At 38.5% G+C, this 14,847-nt stretch overlaps 1 protein-coding gene across 4 annotated transcripts in view; it reads right to left on the bottom strand.

The window, feature by feature from the left end:
• Positions 1-10,306: 10,306 nt before the first annotated feature.
• Positions 10,307-14,847, bottom strand: part of LOC101165726 (lactadherin) — a 28,856-nt gene continuing 24,315 nt past the window's right edge. For all 4 annotated transcript variants that reach the window (XM_004069410.4, XM_011475801.3, XM_011475799.3 and 1 more), the window contains one exon: positions 10,307-12,837. In XM_004069410.4, the coding sequence (XP_004069458.1) occupies positions 12,694-12,837 (144 nt within the window). In that variant the 3' untranslated portion in view covers positions 10,307-12,693. The remainder of the gene's footprint in view (positions 12,838-14,847) is intronic.

The raw sequence follows: 14,847 nt of genomic DNA, 5'->3' as shown, positions 1-14,847 counted from the left end.
CCCCTCACGTCAGGGAGGGCTCTCGACTTCCAGGAGCCCCCCCAGCACACGCACGGAGTCACGCCAGGACACGCATCGGCTCACAACTGCATCACCTTTATTGGAGGATGGTTTCATAGTGGGCTAAGGAATCTGGCCAGAAATCAGTCATTTTTTTGTATAGCTTCAACCAGTTAATACCATAAATAAACAGTATGATTGAAGAAACTTTGAATGTTTTCAATTCAGCTTCAAACTTTGCAGAAATGCCATGTTTTTGAATTAAAAAAAATGTTTACACAGTGGTCTGAATATAGTATGTTAAAGAAAAATACATCTGAAAGACATTTTCATCCTTTTAGTCTAGAGCTGACAGATATAACTGCTGATTAGCTGCACAAAAGACAATTGTCATTTTCTGGGGGGGGGAGTAGACTTAACTTCACAGTCCTTGTGACTGATTTACACAGCAATTTTGCAGTGAAGCATTTTTCTCAACAGTTGGTTTAAAACTAAAACCAGACCAGTTTGGATGACTCAGTTTAGGCTGACAAACACATAAAAAACGTTTGAAATGACAATCTGATTCTGAATCAGCAGTTGTGCAAAACCATCTCAATTAACAGAAGACTTTTTCAAGACCACAGTGTTTTTAGCTTTGTGTTAAAGAAACAGTTCAGATATACTTCTAGGAATATTAAGCAAAAAAAGTATAAATATGAATCAATACATTTAATTTTCTCTGCTCTTTCTATATACAGGAACAGGGGCGTGCACAGGATTTTAGAGGAAAGAAGTCGGAAAACGGCATCAAAAGCAATAGTTTTTTTTGCCCTTTAAACAGTACAGAAATTAAGTAAAATTTTAAAATAAGCTACTAATAAATAACTACACAGCTATGTGACCTGTATAGGTAAAAGTGAAACAACTGTTCTTTATTTTATGTAAACAAATGATTGTCAATCATTGTCAACATGAGTTCACTTTGTCATAGACTTGGAAGACATAAAAGCAATAAAACACTGAAGGTTGTCTATACTGACACAATGTGATGCAGTCGTAATTAACATGAATCAAGTTTAATACAGATGGTGATTTTTTAAACACAGACATCCTACAACTTTTTCCCCAGAATGATGAAATTACTAATAGCGTTTTATGAAATTGCACGTTCCTGTGAGGATTTTGTGGTTCTATTTGGTTTTTCCGTGGCGTTTCTGGTCATGTCCTGACTTCTCTAAGTCACTCCAGGTTCACGTTAATCATCCACAGCTGTCTTCATTTCTGTTACTTGTCTTCTGTAAGCAGAAGTGTCCGGTTTTCATTTTTACATTGTCAGGTCATCTGCTTTACCTGGTTTTTGTTTCTCCACAGTTTTTGTCCTGTTTAAGTTTATTTATTAAATCTTTAGATTTTTGCCTCCATGCCCCGTTTCCTGCATTTTGGCCCTTACACCTCCAGTTCCTGACAGCTGCATCCAGTGTGACTCCTGTTCTAAATGGGGATTCACAGCCAGATAAACTCTCTTTTGCATCTTATCCTCTAAACGCAGGCTGAAACTGAATGATACCGAATTTAAAGAAGGCAATTCTAATCAGAAAATATAAACAGATTCATTTACCCCAGTGTCAGACTAGTATTGAAGAAGATATCAACTAGCTATAACTGCGATTGTCTTATTTTGAATCAATCAATCAATCAAGCTTTGTTTATATAGCGCTTTTCATTCTAAAGGTAACACATACTGCTGTATACGGTAATCAAATTAAACAGTATATAAAAACGAAAGTGCAATAATATAAAAATTGAACCCCACACACACAAAACCTCCAACCCCCTTAACCAATGTAGGTAGACATGGGGAAACACGCTGTGTATGGAAAAAGCTGAACTTTATCTTCAGACTATGACATTCCACTAATATCAAGGTGAAGGTAATTTGAAGAAAAAAATTCAGCTCAGATTGTGGATGGTTTCATGAGAATTGACCTTTTCAGCTGTAAAAGTAACATGCAGAAATGCTATTAATAATCCCTTGTGCTATCTTAGATGACCCCACCCTTACATTAACGTGTTCTCCCTACCATGACAAAGGTGGATAAAGGTGGAAAGATTTCATGTAATCCATGGACACCAGTGAAGATCACAAATCATTGAAGAAAAAATGTCAGCGCACTGTCTAGTGGGTCTAGATGACCCAACTCCCAATGTTAAAGTGCATAGGACAGCACAAGGGTTACGAAGAGTGATGGCTGAACATACAGATTTATGAAATACTATAACTTGCAAAAAGCATGTTTTGGTAAATCTTACATGGTCTCATTTTACCAAACTGACCTACCTTTTCTCCTTTTTGGCAACAGAAGTAGTGTCTCTGATGTTTTTCATGGCTTCTTTCCAGAATGAAACAGGAAAATAGCTCCTTTTTTCATTCGTACAAACACTAACAGCCACTTTCACCAGGTTTGGGTTCATTTCAAAGCAGGGAAGGATCCCAACGAAGAGTTAACATTGTTAAGATTTAACGGCTTTTTTTCAAACTGATGCAGCCTGACCAAACCCTGACCTGGGAGTCTTGGAACATAAATGTTTTCTTCCTAATGAAAAGGGTTTTTTGTCCCAGTAAAGGTTGAATATCTGATCTTCAAAGCATGGCATGTTGTGGATGTAGTGGAGGAAACAAAGCTGAAAAGCTCAACATCGTTGCTCCTGCACACTGCTGTCGACAAAACATTTTCCTCGCCTTTGTGTTGCTAATATTTCCTCACTGTCTCACATTTCTGCCATCAGCTGCAAGAACAAGCAGGCACTGTGGAAAACAAAAGCAATTTCAGGTCTCTGTGGGGGCCTGCGAGAATGTACTGCCATGCCTCCGCCCAGCTATCTGAGAAGAGGATGGCTTTTGGAGTGCAGATGGAAGCTGCCCCCCCTGACCCTGAAACAGCCCGGGGTACTAAACGTATTTTTTCACCAGGCACCACCCTCATAAAGGTGCTGCAGACCAACACCACAAATAAATAAATACCTGAATGCAAACGTCCCTGATATGTAAGCCCCTACGCTTCCAGTCATGGGGTATTGCCTGATAATGTCAGCTTTACAGAAACCAGATCCAGCCCTGAAGCAGAGTGGGGGCGCACTGTGGACTTAGAGGTGTTGAGGGAAAAGCCCTCCCAGAGGACAACCAGAGGTCCAGACTGAAAGTCCTCTTGGTAAAAGACAGATTTTGGACCAGATAATATAAATGCTGGTAAAATACTTTTTATCAACAAATTCTGACAACTATGTTTTCAATTAAAAACACAAAGCTGCCTTGTATTCATGTCCTATTCCTGCATAATGAAATCACAGGAAATCATAGAGTCTATGGTGATGGCTGTAGAACTTGCATTCATTTATTCTAATCATAATTGTAAACAAAGTCACTATGAGTATCAAATAAATATGCTAAATAAATTACTTTTCACTAAAGGAAACAAGCAGAAACAAGATGCTGTCGAGACTTATTAAGGTTTTGAAAAACTATTTAGTAAAGTTTGAGATAAAAAAAATTAAAACCAATTTTCAAATATACATTTATAAAAGAACAATTAAATCTGCTTTTTTTGTCATCTTTAAGTATAGATAGTTTGTAAAAATAATATTAAATGAAACCATAGTATTATTGTTACTGAGGAGTACAACTGAAGTTTTAACAAAGAAACTAAATTAATTTATATATTTCAGCAGTTTTATCAGTCGGCAAATGATTTTCTATATTCATTTTAATTTTTATTCTGTATCTTGTCAGCTGCATAGATGCTCATGACGATGATGAGGAGGTGTCCTTCACAAATATAGCTCCTTTCAGTGTGAAGCTTCAAGTCTTTTCTTGGTGGTGACAATTGGACTTTGGACAGGTGGCAAATGAGAACAACAGAGTGGAAGGTCCTTACAAATGAAATGATCAAAAATACGCATTTCAAACAGTTTTATCTGTTATTATTATTAACATAAACTAGTCATTTTGGAGGATGACGCTTTCGTTTTAAAATTTTGCTTTTGTTACTTCAGCAAAGCCTACAGCAGCCTGTATTGATGATTTCCTAATATTTGTCAATGATGTATATATATATATATATATATATATAAATATATATAGCGCTTTTCTACCTACATGGCCCAAAGAGCTTTACAGCAACAGACCCATTCACCCAGTCACACACACATTCGCACACTGGCACCAACCTTCCACCAGAGGCAAGGTGGGGTTCAGTGTCTTGCCCAAGGACACATCGACTCATCGGTGAGCAAGGCGGGAATCAAACCTGCAATCTTACGATCATGGGTCGACTGCCCTACCGCTGCACCACGGCCACCCCATATTGATGTAAATTTGCATCAATAGGCTAACGGGGCTAAAGACTTTGTCCAAAAACCATCAGAACTCTGGTTTGAATTTGGATGTGCAGGAAACCTGTTCAGCCCGAACCATGATTGATGACTTTTTGGGGGTGGACTCTAGTAAAACCCTTGGGCTCTGAGTGAAAACACAGAGGGATGGAAGGAATTTCAATTAGCTACTTCTACTTATTGCTGTGGAACTACTTTTCCCAATAGAGGGCAAAGTGGGCTGAATAGTCATTTATAAAATGTCCAGGTTAAAACTAGTCGCTCGCTTCACTCTTGAATACATTTCAAAGATCCTTTTTTGATTCTGTGGTTTTTTATTCATAGCTTAATTGGTTAATCTAAATTCTCCATATGTGTGAGTGTGAGTGTGGATGGGTGTGTGATTTGTGGCCCTGCGACAGACTGGCGACCTGTCCAGGATGCCCCCTGCCTTCCCCCATGAGTGGCCGGGATAGGCTGGGACCCCAAAAGGGACGAAACTGGTTTAGAAGATGAATGAATGAGTTCAAGTTTCTTTTCTAAGAGCCCAAATCATCAACTCTCCATCTCTGAGTATTTATGAGGAGTGTTTGCTGAAAAGCATTAAACCAAATAGTGTCAGGCCATGACAACCCTGCATTCAGTCTCATCATTCCAACCCATGTTTGCTCCAGAACATTTAGATTTCTGCAAATCTCAGCCATCTTTCTATACTCAATAAAAAAAATAAAACGAATTTAAAAAAAAGTTATTTTTTGATTAATTTTGTCAAAAGTAAGTTTACAAAAAAGCTTTGGTTACCTCTGTGTTTCTTTTAAATTCTCTGATCATTTTAGTGACTTGTGTGTTTTTGGTGTCCTGAGAAGACTGAATATGCTGCCTTTGTATTTTGAACAATCTTTCTCAAAAATGTAAAACATTAAATCCAAATGTTTTAAATTCTCTTGATTCCCAGGGAATTATTTGGGGGTGGGGGGTGTCTTTCATTCAGCCTCAGAATTTTGGCTTTGTTATTGCACAATATATAAAGACAGAGTGTGATTTACTTTGTTTTCATGTGAGGCTGCATTTAGAAAAGGACCACTGTGTCCCAAATCATAAAAGTCTGAATCCGGGAAAGGAAGAATTTCTGGTTTTCTATCACAAACCAAAATCACGAAGTGGAAGAACGATTAACCTCAGATGACGACAACAGAAAATTATACCAATAATCTTAAAAAGAAGTGGATGGCAAGTATCATGGCAACTTTTCCTTTCAGAAGAAAACAGAAAACCTTCAAAGCAGAACAACTTTATTTTTCTCAATAAATCACTTTTTTATTGTAAAACTGCGAGCAGAAGAACCGTTTTGTCAAAATAAAACTGAATAGATTTAAGTGTAAATTCCTAAAATGTCTGAAAGAACCATTAAAGTTGTGTTGCTCATCTTATCGCTCTGGTTTCTCATATTCAAGTGCTTGAATTACCTTGATGACAAAAAAAAGGGCCAGAATTTAATATATAATAGAAAAGATTTCAAAAAATGTTCCCTCATCTACGGTACCCTTTTTACCTTCTTTGAAACCCAAAAAGGTTGTCCAAGATCTTGAAGACTCGTCTGTAGTTTCAGGCTTTTATGGGAACACAAAACATTGGGGAAGTTATCTTAATGCATTTTTTAACCTTCAGGATGTTCAAAAACTTCTTAAGGTCCTGGATTGCAGTAGTTTAGGACTTAATTTCATTAATTAAGCCCAGATCTGAAGAGCATTGATGATCTCAAACCATCTAAAAATGTGAGGCTGGCCTCATTAAGTCTGTGTATTCAGCAGCGGATGAGATGATGAGCCTGAACCATTTTCTGGCTGTCTGTTGTCTTCAGCCCCCCACTCTGAAGCGTGGTGGCTGCCCCTTCCCCTCCCCGTGCGTCTCGGAAGCCATTATCTCCCAGTTTGTTTGCAGGGACCAGACCAGTGCTCTTCCCAAAGCCCTAGATGAAAGGCTTTAGCCCGAGGCCTTAAATACCAGCAGCCCCTGTGAACTAACGGGTGACTGAGGCTTGGAGGGCAAGAATGTCAGCGACAGGCAGCCCAAGTCATGAGGCCAGAGGGATGAGCGGAGCCGGAGCAGACAGCAAAGAAGAGTTTGTTGTGTCGGCGTGAGCACAGGCACGCTGTCATTAGAGGAGGCTGCTAACAGAAAGGGCCAGTTAGTCCCAGAAGGTGTGTGAGTGTGGTGTCAGAGCGACTGTGGTGATTAAAGAGGACCGTTTCAATAAAAGACCATTAGAAGCTTTAAAGGTACATCTCAGGAGGACAGCTTCAACCAGATTAAAAAGCATAAGATAAGATGAACTGTAATGAAAAAAAGCAACACTACAATTTCTTATTTTTATTTCACACCAATGTACACAAAATGCCAAAGTGATGGCTGTGGTTTTGAACATGGCTGTGGAAAAGGCCATTATTGCCTGTCAAGTCAGCAGCTTAAAACATTTATCAGAGCAAAAATAATATAGCTTTTCCTCTTTTTTTGGATGACATGTTATCCGTTATCATGGGTACTGAAATAGCAGTTGTTATCCAGGAGCTGATCCTTCCTGTTCTAACCAGATGCAGCGCCTCCAGCTTCCTGCTTTGAAGTGTTCCTTTCTCCCATACTACGCTTGCCGTCAAATCAGGACACTGTAACGTGGTCAGATATTCACTCACCTTAAATGACTTTGTGATTTGCAAATAAAATGCTCTCAGCTATACGACATCTGTCCGTGTAATTGGCTTTAATTTTACTTTTAAAATAATACACAAGTTTATTCTTTTTGAAACTTTAACTCCTTATATCAGCAAAATGCACATTTCTTGTGGTAAACAATAAAAAATGTGTAATACTGCAGTTACATTATTAATCATTTAGAGTTGTGGAAAAGAAAAGAAACCATTTAGCTTTATTTCAAACAATCACCTTTGAGTTTTTTGCATAAAGTCTTCTGTAATTTGACAAAGTGGGCTTCAAGTCCCACTCTGATCCTCTTTTCATGTGTCATGCAGGCTTTCCCAGTGGTCTTTTAATTATGATTATACCATGGTCTGGGTGAATACTCGATTCTGATTGGCTGCTGGGTGTGCATTAAAAAGTGATGAACCACAGTGATAGACTCACGGTGAAAAAAAAAGTCCCGGTCACCTAGCTAAAATGTTTCGTATCACAGCGCCGGCTTCTTTAAAACAACCTTTTGCTTCATCAGTTGGACAAAAACAACCGGTAAGAGGTGAACTTTCTCTCTGAACTGATGCTTTATTCAGCCCATTAGAAAGACCAGCACATATATATCGCCGAATCTTGACTGCAGCGGTGGTTGTTACGTGGTGCGGCGCCGCGCCACGTTGGTGGTGCCGCACCACGTAACACATAGTCCGCTTTTTGTGAGAAAAGCGATCCAAATCGGAAAAAATACAAGAATTAAGGACTAAAAACTGGTTGATATGTATTGCTTTTGTAAGTGACCATGGTATAAGCGGATTAATGGCCTTCGAAGTGTGCGTTTATTACTTTTTAACGCACTTCGCAGAAGCAACCGGTTCAGGCTTCCACGCTGTGCACATTTTGTCGGCTATTAACCCTTACTTAAGTCTTATGCTGTTTTTAGCCAAAATTTAAACCGGTTTTGTTTTCTAGGACATAGTTTCTGCAGCGCGGTGGTAGTTTATTACAAATTTGCCTCTCAGTTGTGGGCTGGATTGTTGGCATGGAGTAAGCCTGCCCCCACTTTCCATCATCCCTTTGTTTACACTCTACCGCTAGTTTACACCACCAACCTAATATTACCAGTGCAACAAAAATGGCGAGCAATATTGGAGCTATCCAGTTTTGGGCCAGATGCCAACTCGGACGAGGAAAACAAAGACATGCATGGATCTATTTGTCTACAAGTGGATGCATCAGAATGGAGCGGAGCAGGGAGGTTGTGGCTGGCCGTTGTAGGTCCTATGTCACAACTACAATCTTTTCCAACACCATTTTTTGTTTGCTCCTGATCCACAACAATTTGAATAAAGAAATATTCAGAAATACAATTTTAATCTTATTTTTGCTACACATACAAGAACATGTTAAAAACACCCAAAACATGATTTTCATCAGAGTGGGTCTTTAAATGCGAGGGATTTACTCACTGTTTTGGGGACCACTATTCCTCCTCAGGCTGTTTAAGAGAGAGGACAATAGAAGAAAAAAACAGAGATTAAAGCCAAAGATTAAAAGGGGGAAACAAAGAAAAGTAGAAAGCTGCTATTAGCCTCTTAGACTCATGACTGTTGGCAGACCCAGAGGGAAAACAGCTGTTCCAGTGACCGCTGCTCAACTTTCTTAAGCATTACCTTCAATTTACAAGTTGAGTCCAAAATGTGATGCAATCCGTCGGAATAAGAGGCTTCTTTGTGACTAAATGATTTGTTGTTGGTTGCTGCTTGTGCAGGCTCAGTTTACAGAATTGAACCCTCAGTTTCACTGTCTGAACGCATTCTCATATTGATTGCACAAGCCTGCAGGGCCCTACAGAGGCATTTCACTGCTGAAGTGACCTTCACACACTGTAATGAGACGAGAAGAATCGGTGCCTGCTCGAGTGAAGACGCTGCTGAAAGATTGCAGAGCAGCCGAGTCTCTGGGGGCTTTGAATGCTAAACAGTCAAAAGGACCTTCTGCGCGTTAAGACGTCCAAACATCCACCTTCAAAATGGAAAACAGGTCAAACCTGTATTATAATTAATATCAAAACAAATGAAAATTGTATGAATTTTTATTTTTTTTTAACTAAAAAAACTAACTGTGTTGGTACCTTTTCCCCCCCAACATGTAATAATAATTATCTTTCACATAAAAGTGCAAGATGTACATATGCATATATATGTGTATATGTATATAATGCTTATCCAATTATATTAATATTTACCCAACGTCAACACTCTCTACCTCATTGCCGTTTTGTTTTTTCCTCTTGCACATCTGACATGTTTGCACACAATTTTTGGACATTTCTTTATTACAGTTTATATTTATACATTTGTACATGTTGGACATACTGATATATTTCATATTATATTTCGTTATTTGAAATGGTGATGATGCTTCAATTTCAACTTCATTGTACAATGACAGTAAAAGCATATCCATCCATCTATGAACTTCTTCTGAAGATGCTTTTTTTACATTTGACATAAGAGTAATTACATCCTTTCTTACTGATACGATGAACATCTCCAATCAATCAACTTCTCTGTCCCTCAGTGACGATCATATGTCGACATCACAGCAGTTCAAGTTTGTTTTTTTCAAAAACTCAATTTGTTGCTCAGATTGTTCCATAAATTTGCTGTACGCATAAAGATCGTTTATCATTTTGCTCTAAATTTGTGTTTTATAATTTTTTAAGCTTTTAAATGTTTACATCTACCCATTTCTTCAACATTGGAATATTAGTTGATTGTCAAAGTTTAACGTTATTCTTTTTAAAGGAATAAATCTGCTAATTCAAAACCCATCTGATGAGAATAATGTTTTTGAAGTTTTAAACATGTGCTTGTAAAAACTTTTTGAAGAGGACATACATTTAAAAAATTAAGCTCAAAATTGCATTTCTGAGTATTTCTTTATTCAAATTGTTGTGAAGCAGGAGCAGATGAAAAGAGAAAGACCTCATTTGTGATGAAGAAAATACGCTGGGGGGGGGGGGGGGGGGGGGGGTCACCAGCTCCCTGCTCCAAGCTCTATAGCACTGGACAGGGGAAGGAGGGGTGATGTCGCTACACATCAACTGTCCCGCCCAGAACTCAGAGGCAACCTACTGCTGCTCCGCAGAAACTAGGATCTAGAAAACAACACAGGTTTTTTGAGTTTGACTAAAAATGGCATGATCATAATAAACAGACCACTGTTAACGATTTTACATTAATGGGACTTTGAAGGAAAAACAACAGTGTTTTTTTAACTAATATCTTTATTCTTCATTAGGATACAAAGGCCAAACTTTAGCTCCAGTTAGAAACACAATACTGGAATAAAAAAAAAAACAACTCTAAGTTTCAATTACAACAAATAAATTCAAAAAATACCATAAAACACAGCAATGTTTCAATAGTAGAAAACAGAGAAACTAAATCTTAACTGCAGATTCAACACTAAGGAAGAGAAATGTCACAAAAGAGACTCAAATGGGTTCAACTCGAACTGACTCAAAGCATAAATGCGTGCAGCCGTTAAAACCAGTGCAGACTGGAACCATCTGCAGCGATGACAACATTGTACAGCGCTCGACTCTAACAATTATGTGCAACCTCTATGTGGTGCTGCCATCCCCTCATGCATTTTTAAAGATCTCCGATTATTATTCATTGTTAACAAAACTAGCACTGTATAATATTGCACAAGCCCATACTTCATAATTCATAGGGGGTAAGGTCTGGAATATAGTTGCAGGGCGAAGGTCCAATAAAAGTGCAGCTTTGGGATTTAATTGGATTTGCTTTGAGAGCAGTGTCGGGGGCTGCAGCTTTGAACTGGAGCAACAACAGTGGACCCAAAATTAAAAATAAATGATCTGCAGCAAACATTAGCATCCACTGATGCTGACAGATCTCAGTACGGCTACACCACTTCTACATGTCAAATATTAACAACCAACATAACAAAGACACTGAACTGAGACACTTTCCATTTTAATTTAACTGCACATGTGATGATAAACATGTTTACCCAAAATGCAATTCGTTTCTTTTTGTTTTTTAAGTATTACCAATATCAAAACACGACTATCAAAGTGCCTTAAAATAGGGTGAACACTGATAATATCACAGCCACTTGAGAGAATGAAAGAGTGCTTTGACTGTACATGGAGGATGTGTAAACCAATATTCTATACCTACCAAATAATACCAACACTGTTCTGGATTATACTGTATTAAAACTCTAAGGTAAAATCAGGTTGTAGATCTACAGCTGTCCAAGTCCAAAAAGTTACTTTTAAATCTGAAGTGGTTTTAACCAAAGTAAACTAGGGGGAAATAGCTTTATCCTCTAATTTTTCCAATTAAAAGTGACTTTTTAAGAACTAATATACCATAAATCTAACAGATCACCAACTCTAGAGCGCTGTGTGGTTCACATCTGCTACAGCAGCTAATAAAACAATACTAAAAAAAGCTGGTAGAAAATAATACAGAAAATAATACTGGACTAACGCATGAACTGTCTGAACCCACTGCATCTGCACTTACAGCAGTGTGTGTTAATCTCATTCGCTGTGTTTCCAAAGAAATAAAGTGCTTTCTTTATTTATCAAGCAGCGATGGCCATAGACTCCTTCAGTATCTGTTTATGACATCCGGTCTATCTTTCCTGGACCAGAGTTCACATCTGCAATACTGACAGAATGTGAGGATTCTCTCCAACAACAATCACTTCCTTCTGCATCCATGCTGGATTTAGCAGATTTCTACAAATGAATCCAAAAGCACATAAACCTGCAGAGATGTTGGCAAGAGGCCACTTTGATGTGAAGCAGCCAAATGTCAGGTGCACAAGAAAACACAAAGCTTTAGGATTTATACTGTTTTGGTTTTAGAACAATCCTTTGTTTTTGTTTTTTTTTTATAAATACACAATTCAGCTCTACGATCTAAACATTTTAAAGCAATCCCAAAAAAAAAGGAACAAACTATATATCAAAAAACTCTGAGATTGTTAACGTCTACATCTATACATTTAAAGTTTTTTTTTATCCTTTGATGGGAAAAAGCAAATTTGAAGAAACTTACAAATGCACCAATCAGGATTTATTTGTTTTAGAAAACAATTCTAAATCAGAATTGATCATGTCCTGTGAAGATGACGGTGTTTATATAAAAGGTCACGTAGGAGGTGGTTCATGCAGCTTCTTTACATCACAAGCTGTGGGTCTTAGAGGTTCAGTGCTCCAAGTCAGAGTTGATCTGGAATCAGAAGTAACACACCAACCAGCAGAGTAGTCCTGTTACCCTTGACGTCTGACAGGAACCAGAGGATTACCGGGTTTTATTAACCAAACAGATCGGGGGGGAAAAAGACTTTCTTCAGAGGAGGCAGAATTTAAATTTTACCTGAAAATAACATTAAAAAAAAGGAAAGAGATGAAGCAGAAGTTTTCTTGAATAAATTCCTGTGTACAGATGTCAGGGGTCTCAGCGCAGCTCATGAGCACCCTGATCTTTGCTGCCACCTAGGGCTGAGAGCAAGGCAGTGCAGGTGTGACTCAGGAATAGGGAAAGGGTGAGGGACCAGGGCAAGGTGGGGTAGGAGGTAGAAAAAGGAGGACATGGGTTGGATGTGGCGCTACTCATCACAACCCAGAAGCTCCATGCGCAGAGTGATGCGCTCGTGCCACTCCCACGGCAGGATGCGCACGTATCTGCTGTAGAACGCCGGCTCAAAAATGTTCTTTTTGTGAACATTGTTGTCAGAGTTACCGGGGAAGATCTGCACAGAAGAAGAAGAGGAAATGTATTATTTATTATAAAATTCAAAATTATTCTATATTTTGAGAATGTTTTAATAAAATTAAACAGTTTTAATTGTTTAACATTAACTGTTGGCTGTGATTAACAATAAAATATTCTATATAAAGACATTTGAAGCAATTTTGGATTATTGTAGGGATACAGTCCTGTAAATAACATGCAAAGAGGAAAGAGTCATTTAGAAAATAGGCAGACATTAAATAAAAGAGAGGACATTAGCTAAAAATGTTTACTTTACTGGGAAAAAGCACTTTTGCCCTCGTTTTTTTTTGTAAAAATTATTAAGACAAAAGTAGGGATTAAAAAAAGTTTAGGAATATGATAATTTCCAAAACATCTGACCCCAATTACATAAAGTATATAATCATTTAACAATAAAAGTAAACCTATATCACCATCTGAGAACAATGAAAATGTAGCGTTTGTACGATAGTGAAGTTTAAATGTGAAATATAGTAGATACTGAATTTTAAACAATTTATTTTATTTGTTTTTAAAGTAACGCTGGCTAAAATATGTCAAATATAATGTTATATGCGGAACCTTTTCTACATATAACCCCTTGACTGTATATGAGAACTGGACTGAGTGTCCCCCAGTTATTCCAAATAGGCAGAGCCTGTTTGTATCAAGAAGCCAGAATCCCATAGGCCAGGGGTCTAAAACTCAATTTACCCGGGGGCCACTGAAGGCAGGGTCTAGCTCAGGCTGGGCCGTAACTTTAGCGCACACACACGCGCAGTTTATGAGTGTCTGAGAGACAGTAAATTTCTATGGAACATATATACTATTAACTATACTCTATTATTAACTGTTTTCTGTACAAAATGTACTTATAAAACTCTCATTCAAATAAAATAAAATACGTAAATAAAAAAATCAATAAGTAAATAAATCAGTAATACATTTCTGTTCATTTACTCTTCTAAATCTGCTGTTTTCTGATTTAAACGTCCTTATTAACACAGTTCAGTTAACACTGTTGAATTATAACTATTGAACAAAAAAGAAGACTCCAATTCTACAGTTCTATAACCTCTAACAATGGGTTCTTCTGAACACGGTTTCTCCTGTTGAAGGAGCTAAGCCTACAACTCAGGTACTGAGATTGTTTTGACCCAGGTGAGGTTGACGCGCATCTGTTTGCTCCAGTCATTAAATGTCCACTCCCATTTTGTATGGCGATAAATTGACATTTATTTGCTGTTGTTTTACATACATATACCTGCGTTTGACATTGACCAGCCTGCGTTCTTACACTCGTGCGGTACTGCAGTCAAAACCCTTTGCCCTTCCGGGCCAAAACACCTGACAAACACTGTGACGTCTTCCCTTACATACAGAATCTGCCTACTGGCAGTAAGGTGAACTACAATCACATTCATGGCTCCTACACTTGTCTTCTTCTTACTGCTGGACACTTGGCAGCACTTCCTCCCATACAGATGAGAGGACAACTCCAACTTCCTGTTCTCCTTCAGTCTCGCTGCAGCTTGGCCTTCATCTCAGCGCGCTCCCACCCCGGCCTGCAGCCGTCTTGTCTACCAAACGATCCTGGTCCATCTCAAACACGTCTATTGTTGGATTTTCCACACGTATTTTTAGTGGATCTAAGACTAAATCTTGTTTTTGCTCGCACGTGTTTAATGTTAAAGCCCCGTTAGCTGTCACGCATGTGGGTATGGGTCATTAATTCTCCTCAGTTGGCCCATATCCGGCGGGAGTGGTGTGCTGCAGTGACAGCAGCGCACGAGAACCATTTGGTTGGGGTTAATACACCGCCGCGTAACCCCCCGTAACCATAACCCCAACCTTCCTCTGGATCCGTGCGACCCAGAAACAAGTTCAATACTGGCTGCATGTATTTAGAAAATGACATGCGAATAAATACGTTCTAAAAAGGAAAGTAAGTAAGTACTAAATGTGGTCCAGGGAGGGGGCTGTCAGGTTTCCCTAAATATTCCCCTGC

This window comes from Oryzias latipes, chromosome 6 (assembly GCF_002234675.1).
Source record: "Oryzias latipes chromosome 6, ASM223467v1".
NCBI lineage: Eukaryota > Metazoa > Chordata > Actinopteri > Beloniformes > Adrianichthyidae > Oryzias > Oryzias latipes.
Note: the sequence above shows the minus strand (reverse complement) of the source record. Positions and strands in the feature narration are given on the sequence as shown.